The following is a 22,524-nucleotide window of genomic DNA, read 5'->3' as shown; positions in this document are numbered from 1 at the left end:
TGGAGGAAAATGTTGGTATGCAAAGTCAATATTATATTAAAGTAGTTAGATGAGAGTACTTACTTTCCTGGTGGAAGAAACTGAAGCTTTAACAGCAGCGAGTTTTAAAGATAGGTATGACATTAAAAACTTGAATAATACAGAAATATCTAATAGTTAGAAGTGGCTTACTGTTTACTTAGATGAAGAATTAAAAGTATAATGTGTAGCTTTAATTTTTCAAATAGATGGTATTTTGTAGTAGCTTAAGGTTTTATGATAAGGGTCTTGGAGAATTGGACTCAAGTATTAATAAAATCTTCAGACTTCATTCATTTTGAATTTTCATTTAAAAAAATCTTTTAGAGACTGCAAAATTATTTTTAAAAATCTAACCTCTCAAATTCCTAACCTAATGTTTGAGAAGATGAGAATCTTTGTAAGGTACAGCTTTTTGAATAGTTTAGACAACAGGGAAATTTAATTTTTTTTAAGAGTAATTGTTCACTATACCACTGAAATTCAAAACAGAAGGTTGATTTTGTTTACTAGTTTTTACAATTAACTTTTAAGAACTTTGATTTGAAACATGTTTCTTTGTTTGAATGTTTCACATCCTGATTAATTCACAATGCAGAGATATTACAGTACTTTCTTTCTATGTCCATAAGCTTGCTTGCCTAACCCGCTCAGAGAAATGATATTTCTGTCAAGTCATTGCTATGAATAAGGCAGAAGTATCCTAAATTTAGACTTATCAAGTTTTATCATTTTATATTAATGTTTAAAATTCTTTTAACATATATTTCATTTGTGTTGTCTGAGTTCTTTAGGGGAGAAAACAATTCAGGACCCTGGATCCTGGGGGCAGGGTTAAATAAATAGAAATAAGTTATTGTAGTTATGCATATATGCAATGGGCTGTGACTGAAGTCTGATTTTCTTGGTTTGCATAAGGCCTTTCTGTAAGGTCTGTATGAATGGAAACTTTTACTTTCAAAACAGTGCTTATTGATCAGTACAACAATTTATTTGACAACTTAAAGAAATCCTTTCTCTGAAGCCCAACTTTGAATGGGTTATCTAACTAGTCTGCAACTAGTCTAGTCAGTTGGTTACAGAGTATTGCAAACGGAGTCGTCTGTGAACCAGTTAGCTTGCCTTCCTTCGGCAGCCTTCGGCCAAGGTCATTTACTCCCTCCTCTGTAACCAAACTATGAGGGTTTTAAATTCAGTGATGACGTATTTCTTCAAGGTTTGGCCTTATTGGTTGGATCCCATGAGGACTGTGGTAAAGTAGTGAGGACAGAAGTTTAGCTATGGTCTATAACTTAAAAAAAATTCTTGACTTCTGTTTTCAAAGAAAATACTGATAGAATTAGTGTAAAATCTTTATGTGTAGTATTCAGCAGTGATTATACAAACTATATTCTGACTAATAATCACAAGGGGGACCCCAAAAAACCCAGAATTTATTTATAAAAAATTGTGTATTTATTCTAACATGTTTAAACCTGTTACCTTCAAAGTACTCCCTATTTGATGCAATATGCCTACCGAGACAGTTTTCCACTGCTCAAAGCAGTTTTTGAACTTGTCAATTTTGATGCCTTTTAGTGCTCCTGCCGTTTTTTGTTCCACCTCTTCCACGCTGGCAAAATGTTTCATCGGAGGAAAGGAGAAAAGTTGCTTAGGGCGAGACTGGGTGAACAGGGAGGGCAGGGCATTGGGGTCAGGCTGATTTTGGTCAAAAACTGCTGAACACAGCTCGGTGTGGGCAGGTGCGCTCGTAAATCACCCGTCATGAAAGGGGCAGATGTGTTGAAAGAGTCTTCAAAAGAAATTCACTGAAGCTCAACACAGCCTCTAACAACAGTGCCAGCAGGTACACTGATACAGATGTCTCCCTAGAACACTCACCTAGGTGGGGAAGCCTTTATTACCAGGGACCCACCCTCCAGAAGATAATTCCAGCCTTTGGCGGGGAGGTTCCCCCTTGTACTTATTCAGTATCCATTCTTAAAATTTTTGCATAATGATTGACTCTTAAGTTAGTGATGACCATTTAACCCTGTGGGTATTTCCTGTTGCAGATTGTATGCAGGCCCAGAGGTAGACATATGGAGCAGTGGGGTTATCCTCTATGCTTTATTATGTGGAACCCTTCCATTCGATGACGACCATGTGCCAACCCTTTTTAAGAAGATATGTGATGGCATCTTTTACACCCCTCAGTATTTAAACCCTTCTGTGATCAGCCTCTTGAAACATATGCTGCAGGTGGACCCCATGAAGAGGGCCACAGTCAAAGATATCAGGTAATCAAGCCACTTGGGGATGATCAAATCCAATGGTATCAGTGATGTAAGTGAAGTGAAAGAAAAAGTTACAGGACAGCATGTGCTATTTTTGTGTTAAAAATAGTGTATAGACACATTTATTTATTTTGTTATTTAAAAATACACACTATACTGGCTACCTTAGGGAAGTAGGATTGGTAGGAGGGAGGACTTACACTTTTTACTTCTGTATCTTTGTTTTGAAATTATAATAATTAACATTATATTACTTTTTAAATTAAAAAAATAACTAATAAAAAAGGCACTGGAAAGGTGTTATATTTTTATAGTGGTTCTCTAAGCTGTTCTAGAGTATACTCCATATTTGACTTCTATGTATTCCCACTAGGACTAATACTTTTTAGTAGCAAATTTACATGCAGCTATTTGAGTTCTGATCTTATGAATTATATTTTTTCCTTTTGTTCATCTCAAGGAATGAGGACATTTTAATAATCATTGACATGTATTTTTTGTAGTAGTAGACACTGAGTCACATGAAATTGCTGTTTTGTAGGTAAAAAGTCTGTCAACATGGCCATTTTCATATAGTTCAAATTAGTAGCTCAAAGAAGACAAAAGTGATGATGAAAAATTTACTTCTCAAATTTTTAAAATATATTTCATTTTATTTATTTTTAGAAAGAGGGGAAGGGAGGGAGAAAGAGGAAAAGAAACATCGATGTGCGAGAGAAACATCGATTGGTTGCCTCTACTATACGCCCCAAATGGGGACCAAATCCACAACCCAGGCATGTGCTGTGACTGGGAATCGAACTGGTGACCTTTGGCTTTGCAAGAAAATGCCCAACCAGCTGAGCCACAGAGGTCAGGGCTGGGTGAGCCATTTCTGATGACGACTTTTAAAATTCACTGCAAACAATGTTTCTTCTACCATTCTGTTTCCTCCCTCCCCGCCCCCCCATGGGAATTTCTCTTTGGAGAAGTGTCGCTGGACAGCACATTTCTCTGAGATGGAGGGGCAAGGAAGGAGGAAATCAGGTGTAGATCTGGGATAGGAAACAAGGAAACATTTGGGAGATGGAGAAGGAAAGGTTACGTGAGCACCTAGAGCTTGCGTCTTCTCCCTTCACTCAGCGTGCTGCAGACTAGCCCAAACAGGCCGCAAAGGACAGGGCGTGGTTTTACCACCTGATGAAAGGGACAAATCATGTCCTAAAATTTACATTTTGAAAAACTAAGTGAGAGATGCTTTTTCTTGTTAACATATTTTTACAGTTTAAATGTAATCTAAAGTGTCTACATTTCTTTTCCTGTTACTACAACAATGCTTTCTCCCTCTTAAAATCAGAGGGAGGCTGCAGCATTTCCTCTTATACAATGAAATGTGAGCCAGAAAGTCTCAGTTAAAAAAAAAATGACAATATAGTGTGAATATAAATATAAATGAATTTATATCCTCAATTCTCCAAACTGTTACTTTCAGTCTCATCTCTACTCCTCTCCTCCTCCTGGCCCTGCCTTTTTCTCTCAGGGAACATGAATGGTTTAAGCAGGATCTTCCAAAATATCTCTTTCCTGAGGATCCATCATATAGTTCAACCATGATCGATGACGAAGCCTTAAAAGAAGTGTGTGAAAAATTTGAGTGCTCTGAAGAGGAGGTCCTCAGCTGCCTTTATAACAGGAATCACCAGGACCCTTTGGCAGTTGCTTACCACCTCATCATCGATAACAGGAGAATAATGAATGAGGCCAAGGATTTTTACTTGGCGACAAGCCCACCTGATTCTTTTCTCGATGATCACCATTTGACTCGGCCCCATCCTGAAAGAGTGCCCTTCTTGGTTGCTGAAACACCAAGGGCACGCCATACCCTTGATGAATTAAATCCACAGAAATCCAAACACCAAGGTGTAAGGAAAGCAAAATGGCATTTGGGAATTAGAAGTCAGAGTCGACCAAATGATATCATGGCAGAAGTCTGTAGAGCAATTAAACAACTGGATTATGAATGGAAGGTAGGAAGGAAAGAGCATTCTGATTATTGGTACATTTGCAAACCTGTAGTGTTTTATACAAGAATTGCTTTTGATGTTGTCTTTGTCCACACGATACGCTAGGTTGTAAACCCATACTATTTGCGAGTTCGAAGAAAGAATCCTGTGACAAGTACATACTCCAAAATGAGCCTACAGTTATACCAAGTGGATAGTCGAACGTATTTATTGGATTTCCGAAGTATCGATGGTATGTACATCACAAAACACCATAGAGGGCATATTAGACTTCGTTAACCTAACTTGGCTTTTTAGTCTTTGATTCTTTTGAAGCTTCTTGAATTGCTCCTAGTAACTAAATAGCAAAATAATGTAAAATGTGAAATTTTGTGCCTTTGTAATGTCAACATCTGTGAATCTTGTTATTCTTGTAATCTTAGAGCATGTTGACTTTTTAAGATTATCTTGTGGAGCCCTTAAAGCCAGATGCAGTATGGTCCAAAAGTGATAGTTTTTGCCACATTTCTGTTTTTTGAATGTGGTTCGTTCTGATAAGATAAAATGTTTTATCTAGAAATAATTGTTGACTTTTCTGATATTTAATAAAATTTTAATCTTCTTTATATAAGGATTAGAGTATAGTTATTAGCTTTTAGAGTTGAGTGAAAAGGCACTATAAATAGATTTGATTAGTAGCTCATAGGACAAAGAATTATTTGCTGAGTGAAGTTTCTTGCAGGGCGCTTAAGAGTGACATGTTTGTAGGGGCTTCTGGTTATTTTTATTCTCTGAACTAGTCTTTTCCTCCCAGCCTGACAATAGAGACGTAATGAGAGACAGCATCTTTTATAATTTTTGTGATAGTTACATGATTCCAATTTTATTTACCTTTCAAAAAGTGTGCTTAAATGTTTATGGCCTTTCTTCATTGGCCAAATCAATTGAGTTAAGATGTGCTGTCATTTTTGTTCATCTAAGATTGTATGGAATTATCAGGTGAGATTCACCTATAATGAATTTTTTATCTTCTTTATAAACTCAAAGATAGTATCTACATAGTATCAGAAAGACACAGATGAGCTGTAATATGCTGGCCAAACCTGTTTGTCTGCTTATCTTTATGTCCAAAGAGTATTTATCTGCTAACGTGTACTAATGCAGTCTGAGATACTGAATGGGTTTTACTTTTCTTATTGCATTTGGATTAGATTCTCAACCTTAGCCCCTAGGTTTACCAATGCAATGGCCATTTATTGTTTTTGTATTGTGTTCCTAACTTTAGTTTTTTCCTGTTTTTGTTCATTGCCATGATTTGGTGCATTGTTGCTCTTTTATGAGATCTTTAATCAAACACGAAGAGAAAATGGGGAGTGAAAAGCACGGAGATGAGAGTTAGGAGACTTGGGTTCTCTGTTCATTTGTTACCTATGGGAAGTCACTTAACTTTTGGGGGTTTCTGTTCATATTGAAAAAACAAGGAGTTGGATGAGATGATTTCCAAAATGTCTTCAAAGAGTGCATTTATTCCGTGATTTCATTTTAGAGGGGCTAATTTTTATTGCTAGGGAATGATGTTTATTAAGCCCCACGTTATTAGTTTATTGGGCTCTTAACCTTGGATTACAAGATTGACGAGTAGCTACGTACTGTACCCAGTCTTGATTAGCCGTCAGGAACACACATGTTGTGTGTAAAAAAGGTGAGTAATTTCACACAGATGCTTTTCTTCTGTTTGAGAAAGTATTCAAAATAGACATGCTCTTGTTAGCTAGTCAGTGGCTGCACTCAAAGAAGAAAATGAAATACTATTAAAAATCTTTTTTAGTGGGTGTTATGGATTATAATAAATTGAATTATTTTTTTTACCCAGACGAAATTACTGAAGCCAAATCAGGGACTGCTACGCCACAGAGATCGGGATCAGTTAGCAACTATCGATCTTGCCAAAGGAATGATTCAGATGCTGAGGCTCAAGGAAAATCCTCCGAAGCTTCTCTTACCTCATCGGTGACCTCACTTGACTCTTCTCCTGTTGACTTAACTCCAAGACCTGGAAGTCACACAATAGAATTTTTTGAGATGTGCGCGAATCTAATTAAAATTCTTGCACAGTAAACCTAAAACTTTGCTTATTTCTTTGATAGCAATAAGCATGCATAATAAATCATAGCCAAATGCTTCCATTTATAATCAAGTTATACATCATAACAACTGAGGATTGGCCTTTTGGAATGTATTTTTTGCACAGGGATTGGAACATGATTAATAGTTAAAATCCTAATGTGCAAAAATGAATTCAGATAATTTTGTTCTTTGTTCAGTCAGCATATAGCATAATATAATATACACAATGAATTACCGGTCTCTCAGGCTCACTTGATTTTTGGCTATTTTATATTTAGTTGTACACAGGGCTTTGTAGAATATTAATTTACCATAAAGGCCTTCATATATTATTACATGTTGTGTTTTATATTTGCTTCATAAATGTATTCAATAAATACTTGCCTAGAATCCTCAGAGAATTTTATAGGTGAGTTTTGTTTTCTGGGCTCCTTAATGTAAGCAGCAAGTATCTTCCAGCAGTAGGGACAGTATGGGTGACTCTTCCGTATCCCTCCGCAATATGCTACAGTATATGGTAAGTCACATCAAAGCTGTTTAGACATGTGAAAGTGTTCTCTTTAGCTTCGTTAAGACAAAAAAAAACACACAGAATTAACATATTGAGATATTCTAGGCGCTAATTTTAACAATTTGTCCTGTTACATTCTGTACATAAATTGCTCTTTTTGTCACGAGAGCTGAGTTGCATAAACTGTAAATAAATCATGTGGTTTTTGCCAATCTCACAAATTCCTCTGCACATGTCAGTCAGTATTGAATGTGTGCAAACACTTCTTGTTATTCGATTATGTGTCTTTTAAATTGATTCAGTGCACAGAAAAAAACATCTCTTATAAACTATTTAAATGTTCAGAGATGACTTTTTCTCCCAAATTTTATTATAAACATTTTTACATGTGTGTCCACCACTTGGATTCAATGCTTGTTAACGTGTTGCCACATCTGCTTTATATCTAGTTGTGTATATAGATGTAGTTATACATATGTATGTGTATATACGATATGCTCTTCTTCCCTGAACCATTTGGATGTTGCAGACATACTCATTGGCCCTCAACACGTCAAGCATGTTCTAAAAATAATGATACTGTCCTTAAAAAACAATCCTACTATGAACATAATTCCCTAATGTCATCTAATCATGCATATTTAGATTCCTCACTTGTTCTCCAAATTTCTTTTATAGCTGGTTATTTCAAACCAGATCCAATTCAAGTTTACACATTGCATTTGGTTATGTCTCCTTAGTCAGGCATGACATTTCGATAAAATATGGAACAAATTGGACAGTTCAAAATGGTCATATTTGTTTTAAATTTTAATTACTTTTTAAAAAGCATTATGGAAACTACCTAAAGATGCTTTATCTTTCTCAGATTTCTGATTTTTGTTGCTCTTAGTAATAGCATTACATAATAGGTATAAATGAAGATTTAAAGTCACCTCAGATAAAATTAGTATCATGTATGCTAATAAAAAATAAAAGTATTACCCATATTTGCCTTATACTATTTTAACTTCAAGAAATTGATATTTTTCCTATTAATCAGTTTTCCATTGTAACAGACTTACCTTTTTTCCCCTTTTAAGACTACTTGTTAATATGGGGTTTTTGTGTTGGTTTTTTTTGCAAATACATTGAGCACCTGTGTAATTAGACAGTAACATACTCAGATGTCATGAGAGCTTGCATAGTTACTGTAGTTGTAGGTTTGGCTCCAGCACCCCTAGAAACATGCACTGAATTCGAAAGAAAAACCTTGGCTTCTTTTTGTCCAGGGCTTGTTCTGCTCACTTTGGAATCTGAAAGCTATATAAAATGGTAGCAGTTCCACTTAAATATAAGTTCAAAACTGTGTTCTAACTTGAATGTGGCCCCTTTGTTTTGAAGATACTGATTTTAAGTAGGTCTCTAAATGCAACATTTGTTCCTGATGTTAAGAACAGAAGACTGTATTTTTAAAGTTACAAATTTGTATATAGAACTAAGACATTGTTGTAATGTCTTTATAAGCTGTTGGGGGTGGAGTGGGGAGCAAAAGGAGGAACCAATTCAATAGGACCTTCCAAAAATTGTTAATTTTGTAAACTTTGCTTCTTTTTAAGTTATTGTGATTCCTTTTAGTTACTGAGTTTTATTGTGAAGATATTTAAATATTGCACTTGTACAAATAGTATGATAAATGCACGGACTATTGCAGTAAATTCTTTTTTAAGCTGGGATATTTGAAATGACAACTTTTGGTTGAGTGTGTAAAGGTTGCACCAGAATTTTCACAAATTTACTGTGGTTTGCAAATTCTTACTAATTGAAGATGTAAAGGAGTCGATACAAATGATTTTTAATCTTTTTTTATTTTTTCAGCAATTTATATTTTTTGTGATTTTATGCAACCATATTTTTACTTTGTTTTGACAACTGAAAGATGTATAAGGTTTTTGCCAGAAATGTACTATATACATAGTTTTAAATATAACAGATTTTACTGAAATGTAAAAATTTTGCCATTAAAATAAATGATTTCTCTCTGAGAGGAATTTTTCTACCAGGTTGGGGGACATGGGAGCTTAATATATCATATCTAATTTAAAATAATTTCACTGAAATAAACTCCATTGCTCTTACTTTGATTATATTTTCTCTTGAGATGCTTTTATAGTTTTTCAAAGTTTTAAATGACTTTATACAAAAAGTTCTGCCCTCTTCTACCCTTGCCCCACCCTTTTTCACCCTGTAGTGGCGCCGTTCACAGATGCAGGGCTCTGTATCTTTATTTTATCTGTATTTTTTTGGATGAAAGAAAAAGTGTGTTGTTTAAGTCTTACCTAACTCCTTCCATTGCCTACATCTACAATAGAAATCTCATTTTCATTTTGAGTTCTGACCAGATGAATGAAATTCCACATACAACCTAACTATAAATTGGTAGTAGAAATCAATGTTGGTGGTGCAATATTCTGAGACATGTTCGTTTGTTTTGAATGGAGTATATTTAAGTACATAATTTTTAAAATACTTAGATTTAGAAAATGGATAATTAAGAAAAACATGGCATTTTTCATCTTACAATGTACTTAACTTTTTTAACCTCTGGGAAAACTAAATAAAAGAATACAGCACTTTATAGCTGACCATCTGTGCACCTTCCTTTTAAAAGAACGTGCCTAGCCCTGGCTGGTGTAGCTCAGTGGATTGAGCACCAGACTGCGAAGCAAAGGGTCACTGGTTCGATTCCCAGTCAGGGCACATGAGAGGCAACCACACACTGATGTTCCTCTCCCTCTTTCTCCCTTCCCCTCTGTCTAAAAATAAATAAAATCTTAAAAAAAATAAAAGTAAATGTGCCTAAATATAAAATATAGTGCTTGAACAAACTTTAACATTCAAACATTGTAATTTTTGTCTCAAGTCAGTTTTGATTTCATCTAAAAATCAACCACCTGAACAAAATGTTAAAAAATATATGATAAAAGCCAAAGCATCTACCATTTCTCTCTAACTGCTAACATTACATTTAGTTGGAATTCCACTACTGGTAGAATTCAGTTAGAATTAAATTAAGTCTTGTATTCCATGTGGTTTTGTTAGGCAAGGTTTGTACTAAATCGGTGATTTTCAACCAACCTCTTTTTTTTTTTTTTTTTTAATCCTCACCCAGGGACATGCTTACTGATTTCAGAGAGAGGGGAAGGGAGAGGTAGAGGTACATGGATGTGCCAGGCAAACATCTATCTGCTGCCTCTCCTATGTGCCCCCCTGGGACTGAACACCACAAACCAGGCATGTGCCCTGACTGTTGAATCCAGTGGTAACCTTTCGCTTTGTGGGACATCGCCCAACCAACTGAGCCACATTGGCCAGGATGCTTTTTAACCTTTTTCATCTCATGGCACACATAAATTACTAGAATTCTGCAGCACACCAAAAAATGTATTTTGCTGATCTGACAAAAAATTATAATTTTGATTGATTCACTCTGGCTGGCTATTTTGTTTGTTGGCTGTGTATGCTGTCACTTTTTTTAAAAAAGACTTTATTTTTAGAGAGAAGGGAAGGGAGGGAGAGAAACATTGGTCTGCAACCCAGGCATCACCCTTACTGGGAATGGAACTTGCAACCTTTTGGTTTGCAGGCTGGGGGGCTCAGTCCACTGAGCTGCACCAGCCAGGGCAACTTCATGCATCATTTGATGATTCTGCAAATTATATCCCCTCCTATGGCTACTGTGAACCAAGCACTACCCCTGTGACCCCACGGCATACAACCAGCCCTGAGTGTCTCTTGTTGGGGAGATGGATGCATTTTAGACTTTTATAGAGGTATATGCAGGAAAGTGCACAAAGCCTAAGTGTGGCTCGAATTTTCAGGGTTTTAGGTTTGGGGTGAACGTGGCATGTAAACCTCTGCCCAGCTTAAGAAACACTGCCCCCATCGTAGTGTCTGGTGTAATTTATAACAGAAGCGATGTGCTGTGAGCAGCAGGAGCAGCCCTGGTGCGTGCAGAGTGGGAAGGAACCGCGGGAGTGGGTGCCAGGAGCGGGCCTGACGGCCTTTGGTCTGCAGGTTCACTTACGCAGCTCCGACGAGTGCTGATGCCTTTTATCCAACGGTACACACACAAGTCACACCTCCTATCACCCGTGGTGATCTCTGAAAAGTACGGAATTGCGAGGCTGTCAAGATCGTTATGGCAGATGTTTTCCCAAAATCACGACTGTTGTTTCAATTTTTGAATTTTATGATTGGCAACACCACCACTTGTTTTCTTGAAAGAAACAGGCTCCCTTTGTTCCATGTCGAGAGAAGGCCCGTCCACTACCCAAGCCTGGATAAGCAGCCGGCCCATCCGTCGTGGGTAGAAGTTGTGCCCCAGTGAAGCCGTGGGCACTTCGGTCCGGAAGGCGATCCCACAGGCGCCTGCACGATGACGCCACACCTCAGGGTGCAGCGCAAGTACCCCGTGAGTAACCGCCCCCCCGCCCGACAGACCATTCAAAAGAATTGCACGCAAGGGTCGTTTTAATAATCCTCGCTGCTTCCCCAAGGCCGTCTAGGAGGGCCGACCGCTTTCCGAGCTCCGCGTGGGGGAGAAGCGACTGCCCGCGCGCTGTGACCGCCGCCTCTCTGGCCGCGGAGGCGCGCGCACTTCTCCGCTCACGCCTTGCCCCTCCCTGGGCGAACAAAGGTGGGCGCTGGGAAAAGGGCCCATGATGTCTCCATAGCAGTGTGAAAACGGTTTTGATACAGTCTCTGGGCTCCGAGGATCACCGGTTCGCGTCGGTGGGTCTCCACGGGACAGCGGTGGCAGAACTTTTCTTCGAGCGACGTCTGGCGACGTCTGGAGACGTCCCGGGAGGTCACGGCGAGCGGCGGCGGCGGGTGCGAAGGGCGTCTGGCCGCTGGGGCCCAGGGCCGCAGCGAAGCTCCGAGTGGAGGCCCTGTGGGCCGGTCCGCCCACCTAGGTGGCAGCGCCGGGCAGAGGGAGCCTGGCTGACTGAAACGGTCTTCTTTGCCCCCCGCAGCTGCAGTGACAACCATCTTAAGTTTTCGATCTCCTCAGCATTTCCCTGGGTGACTGTCCCGCGCTTCTTTATTTTCAAGACGTGAAGCACAGCTTTTTTTCAAACGGTAATTCTCCCTTCTAGGTTCAACTCCTGTTTTCCTACGTGAAGCCCACGGCTGAGCGCATGCGCTCACGGATGCGTTCCCCAGAGCCCCTTTTCAGTGAGTTTGCCTCTGGCTTCTGCGTGTGGCCGACCTCACTAGCCAAGGTGTGAACTCTTACAGCAGGGTCCTATCTTTACGCAGTGAAGTCCCCCAAATCGTTTTCCCCGGGCTTCGTCCGCTTTATCTGCCCACTGGCTGGGCGAACTGTCTGGCTCCGCCGGCTGCTCTCGGAGCACACTTCAGCCAGCGCAGCTAGTTTCCCGCGCTCTCCCACCGCGAGCGCTTGCGCACTCGACACTCCCGCCTACCGGTAGAGAGCACCCCAGCCGGGGTAGCCCGGACTACAAACCCCAGAGGGTAATGGGGCGGTGGTAGCCGCAGCGACTTCTGGGATTTGTGGTCTAGGGGAAGAGATTGGAGGATGAAAAAGACTTTGAGAAGCGCCTCTTCCCTGCGGGTTTCTCTCGACTGTTGGGACGCTGGGGGGGTCTACCAACCTCCTATCTTGGAAGCCCAGGCATGAAAGGTAGGCAGGTCGGAGGTCGGGCATGATGATTTCCGCTTCCGGTGTGCAAAGGGCAAACGGAATGTAAACACGGGACTGGAGTTGTCATCAGGTAAGTGAGGCTACCCGGTTGGGGCTGGAAACCCGAGAAAGAACAGGAAAAGGGGGCGAGTGGGACGTATGGTTAGGGGAGAAGGTGCTTCAGAAGTTGCAGTTGAGATTCAGCGGGCTGTGGCAAGCCGGCACCCTAAGGTTGGTGTCTAGGGACAAGCAGGTTGGGGGTCTGGCCCTCCCTCGTAGCGGCGCTCCGGGCGGCGCCTTCTGAGCAGTCAGTGCGGTTTGGCGGTGGGAGGAGCGGCACCGAGTGCGCGAGTCTGCGGCCGAGGGCGGGGCTAGGAAGCTCGCGGGGACATTCCGGGCTGCTTTGATGAACTTGGCACATTTTTATTGTTGTGAAAAATGAAGGAAAGTCGCTAATACTGGTTTCGGTCTTGCGGTGACATTTTCGGGTAAATCGTTTCTTGACTTCCTCACCTCCGAATACATGCTGTACCCAGAAGGGTTCTGTTTTGATTTCCTGCCCTTGTTCACCCAGCGGTTTCTCGCCTCCGGTGCTGCACCCTCCGACATTGCGAGGACTAGCTTCAGGCTGGGGGCTGGGCGAACTGTCACGCCGGCAGCAGTAATTCAGTGCCTTCTGTAGGGTTCATTGTATCTGCAAAAGAATTTAGAATGCAACATCGTTGTTTAGAATTTTCATGGCATTAATTAAATACAATACTGCGTAAAATGATTTTGTGTTGTTTTGTGAGTTTAACATGAAACCCACTTGACTATGACTCATTTATATGGTTTTTCTATCCTGGTGGAAAATGTAAAGGTTAGGGTGTTGATGCCTTGTGCATCTAACTACAGATTCAAGAAAGCCTTCTTTACAAGAAGTTTTAATTTAATATTCAAATAGCCTTAGAAGAACAATAAACGTGTATTAGTTAAGATATTGAATCAATTCGAAGTGTTAAATTTTCCAAGGCGGAAAGTGTGTTGTATATGTTATAGGACTCACCCCTCTTTTAAAAAAGCCTGGCTAATTTTTATTCTTCAAAATCCACTGCATCTGAAGCGTTTGTTCTCTGACATTCTAGCATCTTTTGCTTACTCTGTTATAGCACTTATTTTGTATTGCAAAGGGTAATTGTGGTCTCCAGACAATTCTGAAGAAAATATAAAACTGTACTATTGGTTTTGGTCAGAGATTTGTGCTTTTTAACCTCAGTGCGCCCTCGATACTGTTTGGCATCCCTTACAGTTGCTTTTCCTCTCCCTCCCAGTGGCCGCTTCAGATCTTTTCTGTTGTCGTGTCTCAGATCTATTCTTTTCCCTTTACTTGGCACAGGTGACTAGCCTCCTATTTCTCTGAAAAATGGGAAGCTTGGGGGTATGAAGTTTGTCATTTTCTTTTTCCTCTTCCCCTGAACTTGCCTGTAGTCTTCATTCAATATTAGCTCTTGTCCAAGAGGAATGTATTCTTGTCCCTCTCTTCAAGGCTCAACTTGTCAACTGATAGGGGACATCAGGTCTATTATGCTCCTAAAGCCTCATCGTGTCTTGACCTCCACAGCCTTTGATCTCTAGGATTTCTGGAGAAGAATGGCAGAAACACCTGAGGCAGTGGGGAGTGTGGCTTTTTCATTCAAGGTTGAGAAGCACCATCTGGGGCCTTGACCTGCACCTACCTGTCTTCAGCTTTTACAACAATGGTTTGGGTTGGAGGATGGGGGGTGGTAGTGGGGGTCTAAGTGAACTATTAATTAAAAAAAAATACATGAGTGTCTCTCTGTCCTTTTTTCCTTTTCCTCCTACCCTAATCCCTGCTGCTAATAATCTCCAGACTTGACCAATGAGTTATGATGTAATTAGCCTTCAGTAAGCACACCAGGTGTCCATCTGTATGAATAGGGTTCCCACCCATTGATAGGGTGCCTTGCAAAGTTCCATTTGGAAACTTGAAACCAGAAAACTGAATCATCTTCATTCTTGTCACTTTTAAGGATAGTCACAAACACAACACTTCTATGTGATCTTGAATTATCCTGGTGTGTTGTGAGACTTTCCTAATGATCCATTCTCTCACGTTGTCCTCAATCTGTGCCTCTGGACTTCTGTTCCACAGTAACCACACTTCCATTTTCAGCCATTTCTTGGTTCTTCCCCTAAGTTACCTATAGTCCTCTTCAAGCATAGGAATCTCATCTCTCGTATTATAATGGGTCTGGGGAGAGAGTTTGACATTGTCCTAATTCCCTAGTATACTTCTTTGGGTTTTTCCAAAAATCCCTGCTCCTTTGTAAAGCAACTGGGTCACCGTTATCAGCATATTTGTTTCTTGATTGCTGTAAATTATTGGCACTCACTCATGTTCATCAAGAATTTAGGCATATGCCCTGGCTGGTGTGGCTCAGTGGGATTAAGTGCCGGCCTGCGAACGAAAACGGTTCGATTCCCAGTTAGGGCACATGCCCGAGTTGTGGGCCAGGTCCCCACTTTGGGGTATGTGGGAGGCAACCACATATTGATGTTTCTCTCTCTCTCTATTTCTCACTCTCTAGACATAAATAAATAAAATCTTAAAAAAAAAAAGAACTTAGGCATATAACTCACAATTTTCTTACTCCTCCAAGTTCTGCCATTATCTCAGGCCTTTACCTGTGAACAGCCCTGCTCCCTTGTTCTACCCCCTCCTCCTAGTGATTACTTACATGGCAGGTGGGAATCGGTAGTGAAGACCTTGACATCTGTTAGAACTAATTCACTATTTCATTTTTCTCTCTCCCCTACTCCCACAGTGCCCTTTCTTTGATAGTTTTATGAAGACTTCTGGGTGATTGGGTTTCCTATCCCTCAAGTTGATCAGCTGAACTCTATGCTCCTTGGGGTCCTAGACCCCTTTAAGAATGCACACAGGTGTATACAAATTTATATAAAAATTCCACGGTATCCCAGTATTTTTAAGCCCATCCATGTAATTAGTAAGAGTTCTTGGATTCCTCAGTAAATCCCTTCTCTAACTAAATGTTTGTTGAATTCTTTTAGGATTTCCTTTCTCTTTGTTCCATCAGTATTCTTTTATTCTTTTTTATCTCTTACATTTGTATATCATTACAGATTTGCAAAACAATTTAACATTTGTTCTCTTTTTGATTCACCCAATACTGTGAATTTACCAAATGTGAATCTTTTAAAAACTTTTTATTATGGAAAATGTCAAACATACATGAAAAGAGAGAAAAGTATAAGGAATCTTATGTACTGATCACCTAACTTCATCAGCCGTGCACTCACAGCAAACTTTTCATCTATATTTCTCCTCTGCTCCCCAACCCCCACTGGTCACATTGAAACAATTCCTAAATATCATATAATTTCATGTGAAATGTTTTAGTATGTATTCCTAAAAGATAAGGGTGTTTTAAATAAAATAATCATAATATTATTTATCACACCTAAATACCAGTTATTCTTTAATATCATCAAATATCAAATCAGTGTTCTGATTCCCTTTGTTTCCTCCCCATTGGCTTGTTTGAACCCAGAGCTAAAAAAGATCCACTTATTCTACTTAGTTACTGTACCTCTTAGTCTCTCTTAACCTAGGGCTTACCTCCCATCTTTCTCCTTCCTTCTCTCTCTCTTTTTTCCTGACAGTTTCTTTTTTGAAGAAACCAGCTTTATTTACTTTTCTGGGGTTTTTTTTTTTTTTCTGTCTGCATCTGTGTCATATTATTTTGCATGCTCATCTGGATCCCATATTTTTTATAAATCAGAGGCTAGATCTGATTCAGAATTAAGTTCTGGACAGAGTCCATCATGGGTGGAGTGTCACTTCCATCAGGAGATACATAATGTCCACTTGTCTTTCTGGGAGTTTAGTTAACGGCCTTTGATGACTATTTTGTAGGGCCACTGGTTAATTAGGAGTTAAAAAACGGTGATAGTCTCATCCTTATTCTTTCTTCATCTAGTTGGCATCCTTCTATAAAGAGCCAAGTTTGAAATTTAAAGCTGTTTCTTTGTCATTTTTCAGAATGGCTTCCTTTGGATGGAAGAGGAAAATTGGTGAGAAGGTGTCAAAGGTCACTTCCCAGCAGTTTGAAGCTGAAGCTGCTGATGAAAAGGATGCTGTGGAGAGTGATGAAGGGAACTGGCTTCATGCCAGTAAACGCAGGAAAGAAGTGCTCCTGGAAGGCTGTGTGGAGAAAAGTAAACAGCTGAAGGATGAGGGAGCCAGCCTGGCTGAAAACAAAAGGTGTGTTTTATTTAGATTTTCCGTATAGAGAACATTTACATTTCCCGACTTGCTGTGGGTAATGGAACAGAGAGTTATGAGTACTGTAAGTTCGTGTTTTTAACGTCTGATCTAGGTGCCGAATTTACAAAACAGTTTTTAAAGTCACCTTTAAATGTTCCCATAGAATCTCAAAGTTTAGAAAAAAGTCTTCAAGATGCTTATAATGTCTCTTATAATGCTTTGCACCCTTTTTGTTTTGTCTAAAGTGGAGTAAATGCTCAGTATAACATAATCCAACTTATTGGTGGTAGGAGACAGTGTATTTTCTGGAAACTTTCTGTTTGTGATAGTATCAATATGTACCACATAATTTAGATGTTTCTTGAATAGTTTCGATTGTGTATATATTTTTTAAAATAGGTTTTCAGTTATTTTTTCATTGACTTCTTATATACTTAAGTAAATATGGAATTTGATAGTAGCTTCATTTTTTCTTAGCCTTTCCTCAGCTAAGTTCTAATACTTTCTTTATATGCATACTTTTTTCCTCTTTCCCTGCTGTTTTTCCTACTTTTATTATTCTTTTCCCCCTTCCCCTGCTTAGCTCTTTCAGTGGAACCAAAAATCATCTTCCACAAATCACTGGGGAAAGGATAAATTTTTAGTAGGTTGTTCAGAGAAAGCTTTGTATAGAGGAAAATAAACTGATCTATGTCTCATGCCACATACAGAATGAACTCTAGAGGAATCAAAAATCTCAATGTGAAAGGTAAAACTACACCATTAATAAAAGAAAATATAGAAGGGTATCTCTACAACCTAGAGGTAGAGAAGGACTTTTATATTTAAACATATTTCAAATCTATATTCAAGTTGAAAGAATGGTTGAATCTCCCTATACCCTCTATCTGGACCCAAATATTTTTTAAATGTTATTTTTCAATTACACTTTACATTCAGTATTTTTTGTATCAGTTTCAGGTGTACAGCATGGTGATTAGACAGTCATGTACTTACAGAGTATCCCCCCAATATTCCCAGTGCCCACCTGGTACCACACATAGTTATTCCAATATTATTGACTATATTTCCCATGCTTTACTTTACATTAGATTAAAAAATCTTAATAATTACTTTATCTGTCTCTCCCACACATATATACACACATATACACACATCATTGTATGTGTATGGTTTTCGCTGATTTATTTGAAAGTGAACTGGAGATGTGACACCTGGTCCCTAATTCAGCACACCTCTCCTAAGAATAAGAATGTTCTCTTACCAGACACAATAGGTGTCAAACTGAAAATGAACAATTCTGTAATCTGATATCCAGTTCACATTTAGATTTTTCCCATTTTCATCTAAATATCTTTAAATGGTGTTTTTTAAAAACCAGAATCCAAACAAAGTCCACACCTTGCATTTGGTAACTATCTCTCTTTAGGGTCTGCTTGGGTCCTCTACTTTGATCCCCCCTGACACTGACATTTTGAAGAGTCTAGATCAGTTTTCTATTTGATTTCCTTAACTTGTTTCTCTATCCCCTGTGTATCTTGTAAACTGAAAATTAAGTGTTGAGTTTTGACTTAGATTCTAATTAAACATCTCAGCTCAGACTGCCTGGTGCAAGGTTGATGCCTCACCCTGCATCAGACTGGGAGATAACTGACGTTAGCGCATCCATTTGGAAGACGTTGTCCTATGGCAGCCTGTCTGCTGTGTAATGTTTGCTGAGAGCCACAGTTTATAAAAACCGTGAAACATTTATTTTGGGGGAAGGAAACATTTTATACTAGGAAAATTGTCGTTAAGTGTACTTGACGACATGAGAACTGTTGATTTATTTGCCCTAAAATACAGGACTTTCAGAAGATGTACGTATGCCCAGCAGGAGAAGCATCTGGATAGGTTGCAGGGAGAACAGGTACTCTTCAGCTCACCTGGGGATCGGCAACGCGGCCGGTGCCCTTTGCCTAGTATCTTCCATGGGGTCTTGAAGAGTTTGAGCCATTAAAAGCAGTAGGGCTGAACAAGTACTACATCGTTTCTATGTTGTTCTTTTTTTCCCTCCTAATTGGTAAGGGTGGTTAAAAGATTTCTTAATCATTTTTGTCATAAATGAGTCAAAGTTGAAGAACCAACATTTTAGTTTCTAGGTCTGATTGTTTTTATTCTGGTATAATCTTTTACTAATATATTTTAATATAAAACATAAAGTACTGAAGCTATAGTATATCAGCATGTCAAATTGGGAAAGAAGGGTAGAAAATAAATAACAATCAAGGACAACTAACAGGTATTTTAGGCACAAAGATTTTTGTCTGGTAGAACTTCATGAGATGGAGCATTCTGTCTTAGTCAGAAGAAAACCAACTGTAAATTTTCCGCATTTATGAAATCACTTTCAGAATGTCCATAAAACATCTTTAGAAGTTCCTGTAAATGCCTGTTAACAGTTCATTAACTTTGTTGTTTTTGCCTTTTTCTCTGGACCACACTACTGTGTGAAAGGGAAAAGCGATCCAGTTATTGCCCCAGGAGCCCCTCTGAGTTTCCTGTGGTAGAGGACAGATAAGAGCCTTGTAGAAAAACAAAATAACTCCTGTTTCTTTGCTTCCATGTCAGAACATTGAGTCATTTCATTAAAATCAGCTGGACTGGGTGCTTCATTTTGCATGGAGAACACTGTGAGATCCTTAAGGTTTTTTTGCTCATGAGCACTGGTTTTAGAGTAGTGTGTACGCAGCTTTAGAGAATGACTGGACAGAATTAAAGGGGCCTGGTGGAGTTGAATAGTTTGGTGACTCTGCCAGAAGTAAGTGGAGACAATAGCTTGAAATATTTACGAGCAATTAAACTTGACTGAAAAAAATGTAAGTAGAAAATAAGCATAAATAGTGAAGTTAAATTAAAAATTAAGACTCAGTTCTTGCCTTTCAAATCACCTTTATCTTAAACCACCCTCATTTTTACTACACTTTAGCCACTCTGGCCTCCCAGTGTTTTTGAATGCAGCTATTTTACAACTTTATTTTATAATTCTTGTATGAAGAGCTTCTAACTCCTGTTTTCGATGTCCATCTGCTTGTTCTTCAGGTCTCTTCCCACATGTGCTGTCTTTGGCGAGCCCCGCTGTGACTACGCAGTCTAAAATAGCACTTGTACTCCCTCTTTGTCCATTACAGCAGCCTCTAAAATCTCCTTGTAGCATTTCTTCCTCTTTGAAGTTGTGCTACTCACTTTTTCATTTTTTTATTTATGTGTTTTTTGTCTTCTGTGGAGCTACAAGTTTCAGGACAGCAGGGATTTTGTCTGACTTGTGGACTATGTCTTCAGCTCTCAGAACAGCTGGTGGCGCCTACGAGGCTCTCAGCACGTATTTATTGACTTTATAAAGCTGCTGTTTTGGGCTGTGTTATGGTTAAATAGGTTTTTGTGGATTAACTGTCATTTATTGCATGGATCTCTGGGAGGATTCTGAGAATGTATTTTATTTTATATCCCAACCACAAAGGGCCTTTGAGAGCAGCATTTTCCCATGCTGCCCTGCATGAGGATGTGGCACTCGAGAATCATTGCTCTTTTCTAGGTCTCGTTCCTTTCCCCGTAACCCACACTTGTCCCCCTGGTCCTCCAAGTTGTTGTGTGCAGAAGGCTTGTGTTTATACAGTGGAAAGTAGCAGCATAGTTATTATAGTGTAGTGGCTTACGGGCTTGGGCCTTAGAGCCAGGTGGCTTGTTCCTTTTCTCAGCCCTGCCCACGTTTACCAGCGCTGTAATATTAGGCAAGCTACTGAGCCTGCCTGTGTTTAAGTGTCCTCTTCTGCAGAAAATACCTACCTCATAATGCCATTGTGCTGATTAAATGAACTTACTTATGTGAAGTACTTAATATGGTGCCTGCCACATTGTAAGTACTCAGTAAATATTAGCAATTATTGATACTTCTATTATAATATTCTCAATTATTCTGTATCCTTTATTGGTGAAATATTGTCTCACTGGTTATACTTTTTGCTTTATGGGGTTCTTGTGAGGCTGAAACCCAATGATGGGTACAAAAATACTTTAAAAATTAGGCTTGAGCTTCAACTTGCAGCCAGGAGACAGTATCCAGAACTTGACCTGGACAGCCCCACACAACTGGAATATTGGACAAAAGCTATGAAACAGCTGTTTTCAAACATTGGCAAATAGTCAACAGAGGGGGTTGGGACACAAATGAGACAATCCCCATGTCCCCCTTACTTTCTACCTGAAGGCAATTGCCAGGGTATACGTACTTGACGGGGAAACCAGACCAACCATAGTAGTGTCTTGCTGAGCGGAGGAGATGGTGATTGGGCTTGGGAGAGAGTAAGACAGCTAGAAATTGTGGAGTAGTGTACCAGAGAAGAGGGAGCTACTTAGAGACAGAGCTTCAGAAATCCAAATGAGGTTCCCTTGTGTATTTGTTGAACATCAGGCCATTCAACTGTGGGGAAAATTCCACAAATCCAGGTAAAAAGGCTGGAACATTTTGAGCTGAACTAGTATTAGAGTTCATGTAGACCAAAGAGATAGGTGTTTAAGCATGGACCACCCAGAGTGAAGAGTTTGGAGGTCACCAGGGACATTAACTGGAGTCTGCATGGAGTCTTTGTGCCTTAGTAGGGAAGCACACTGTCCTGGAGAGAAGGCTTCTCTATGCCTGTCCTAGCAGAGCTTAAACACAGATTTTAAAGGGTTCAAACTGATAGCATGTCAGAACAGAGCCAAAAAATTCCATATAGTCAATAAAAGGCTCATAAGCCAATAGTGGTGAGAAAACCAAGTAGTTGGCAATTGAAATTTTAAAAAAGTACCATTTACAGTGGCCACTCCAGAAGAAAATAATTAGAAAAAACTTAACAAAGTGTGTCTAAGAACTGTACACTGAAAACTATAAAACATTGCTGAGAATTATTTAAGAAGAAGACCTAACTAAATTGTGTTTTGTGTATGTGTAAGTATATGTGTATATACCCACACATATATACACATACACACCATGTTCATGGATCAGACTAAGTTTTATAAAGACATTAGTTCTCCCCAAATTGCTCTGTAAACTCAATGCAATTCCAGTGAAAATTCCAGCAAGCTTATTTTTGTAGTGACTGACAAGCTTATGGTAAATTTTATATGGAAATGCAAAGAATCCAGACTAGTCAAAAAGTTTTATGGAACAAAACATACTTAGGGAACTTATACTACTTTATTCTAACACTTAGGACATTCTTGAATGATGGACCTCTATAGTACAGTCAGACCTCAGTACTCATCAGCATCAGAACTCGTGAAACCCTGTACTTGTACATTTTGACAAGAAAAAAATGTTTCAGCACTTGGTGCTTGCTTGCTACTTCTCGTACTTGCTAGAACTCGTATGAGCCACGATTGTGCTCCGCAAGAAAAAATGCTTCATTATTCGGTACTCGCTGGTTTCGACACTCATCACAAGTTCTAGAATGAATTAATGATGAGTGCGTAAGTACCACTTTATTAGTGTAAGGATAGACATATATACATGGCCTGTCCAGGAAGTAGCCAGCCATGTACTGTGAAAAACAGAAATTTATTGAAGAAGATACAAGATACAAGAAACATTGTACATAGGACAATGATGCCTC

General features: G+C 39.3%; 2 protein-coding genes across 8 annotated transcripts in view; both read left to right on the top strand.

The window, feature by feature from the left end:
• Positions 1–9,040, top strand: part of PRKAA1 (protein kinase AMP-activated catalytic subunit alpha 1) — a 31,689-nt gene extending 22,649 nt beyond the window's left edge. For all 4 annotated transcript variants that reach the window (XM_053914491.1, XM_071219825.1, XM_053914504.1 and 1 more), the window contains 4 exons: positions 2,073–2,297; positions 3,814–4,300; positions 4,403–4,529; positions 6,150–9,040. In XM_053914491.1, the coding sequence (XP_053770466.1) occupies positions 2,073–2,297; positions 3,814–4,300; positions 4,403–4,529; positions 6,150–6,394 (1,084 nt within the window). In that variant the 3' untranslated portion in view covers positions 6,395–9,040. The remainder of the gene's footprint in view (positions 1–2,072; positions 2,298–3,813; positions 4,301–4,402; positions 4,530–6,149) is intronic.
• Positions 9,041–11,935: 2,895 nt separating this feature from the next.
• TTC33 (tetratricopeptide repeat domain 33) overlaps positions 11,936–22,524 on the top strand; it is a 37,220-nt gene continuing 26,631 nt past the window's right edge. The window contains exons 1-2 of one of the 4 annotated variants that reach the window (XM_045186340.3): positions 11,936–12,600; positions 16,664–16,885. In XM_045186340.3, the coding sequence (XP_045042275.1) occupies positions 16,665–16,885 (221 nt within the window). In that variant the 5' untranslated portion in view covers positions 11,936–12,600; position 16,664. The other 3 variants (XM_024578484.4, XM_024578485.4, XM_045186341.3) reach the window with 3 other exon arrangements.

This window comes from Desmodus rotundus, chromosome 1 (genome assembly GCF_022682495.2).
Source record: "Desmodus rotundus isolate HL8 chromosome 1, HLdesRot8A.1, whole genome shotgun sequence".
In the NCBI taxonomy this organism is placed as follows: Eukaryota; Metazoa; Chordata; class Mammalia; order Chiroptera; family Phyllostomidae; genus Desmodus; species Desmodus rotundus.
This window is presented reverse-complemented; position numbering and strand designations above follow the sequence as displayed.